Genomic DNA, 1,033 nt, shown 5'->3' on the forward strand with positions numbered 1-1,033 from the left:
CCCCGGAGGTTCCGGCGTCTCCGCAAAGCTATCCCTCCCTGCGCGACCCGCGGCGAGGCGCAGAACCGCGGCGCCGGGCCACGGCCCCTGGCGGGCGGCTTCGTCTGCGATGGGCTCGGCTGTGCCATCCGGACCGAGTGGCCTCCCCCCTCATCCGCCCAAACCTGTGTATGGACAAAGGCTGCCGCAGCAAGTAAAATAAAACTCGGGCCCTTGCACGTCGAGCAGGTCACGGGTGGGAGAAAATGGAGGTGTCCTCACCGTGCCGAGGCCCTGGGCTCGGCTCCCGGGCCCCAGCACGAGGCTGCCCCTGACCGCCGAGTGGGGCCGCACGGAGCCGCCGAGGAGGGTTGGAGCTGGAGGACTGTCGGGGCGCCGCGTCCGGCCCTGCTGAGCCCTGCGCCTGGGATGCAGGAGGTGCAGGTCCGAGGGTGGGCGGTGAGAGGGGAGGCCACCGACCTGCACCGCCGGAAGAGGCAGCCGGGCCTCGAGGGACAAAAACTTCCCGGCCACCTGCAGAATGAGGATTATATGGGAAAGTGTCTCCCGCGCAGTGCCCTGAGAAGGGGTCCCTTCCACTTGTCCCCTGGGGAACACTCCTCCGTGGTACCAATTCCAACACCCGAGTACCCTACCCTGAAGAGTAGGAGACAAAACCACATAGTCCTGTATCACACTGGACATGAACAAATGTCCTTTTAATAAATTAAATTTCTGTTTAAATCGTTCAGAGGTTTGTGTCTTATTGCTTGCCAGTCAAGAGATGGAAAGATAAGAGGTTATGTAATATTTGTAATATTATTTAAATGGTACCAGTTTAAACTTTTAAATGTTATGTTGTAGATGTTCACATAACCAAAAGTCTGTAAGCAAAAAAATTTTACCAAGGGTTATCTCTGGAATTTTACTATCTTCTTTTGTGCTTGTTGACATCTTCCAAGTTTTCTAAAATAAAAGTAAAGTTACTATTTTTAAAGTACTTTTATAATATTTTGAAGCAAAGTCAAATGATTAGCCTGTTAATGTTCCACAA

The 1,033-nt window shown here is 53.3% G+C and overlaps 1 protein-coding gene across 1 annotated transcript in view; it reads left to right on the plus strand.

Annotated features, from left to right (window-relative positions):
* The window catches only part of LOC103594888, a 17,389-nt gene extending 16,687 nt beyond the window's left edge, over nucleotides 1-702 (plus strand). Inside the window, 1 exon segment of the mRNA XM_008578175.1 lies at nucleotides 9-702. Within this exon segment, the coding sequence (XP_008576397.1) occupies nucleotides 9-702 (694 nt within the window).
* Nucleotides 703-1,033: the final 331 nt, after the last annotated feature.

Source organism: Galeopterus variegatus, unplaced genomic scaffold (assembly GCF_000696425.1).
Source record: "Galeopterus variegatus unplaced genomic scaffold, G_variegatus-3.0.2 Scaffold1638, whole genome shotgun sequence".
NCBI classification, from domain to species: domain Eukaryota; kingdom Metazoa; phylum Chordata; class Mammalia; order Dermoptera; family Cynocephalidae; genus Galeopterus; species Galeopterus variegatus.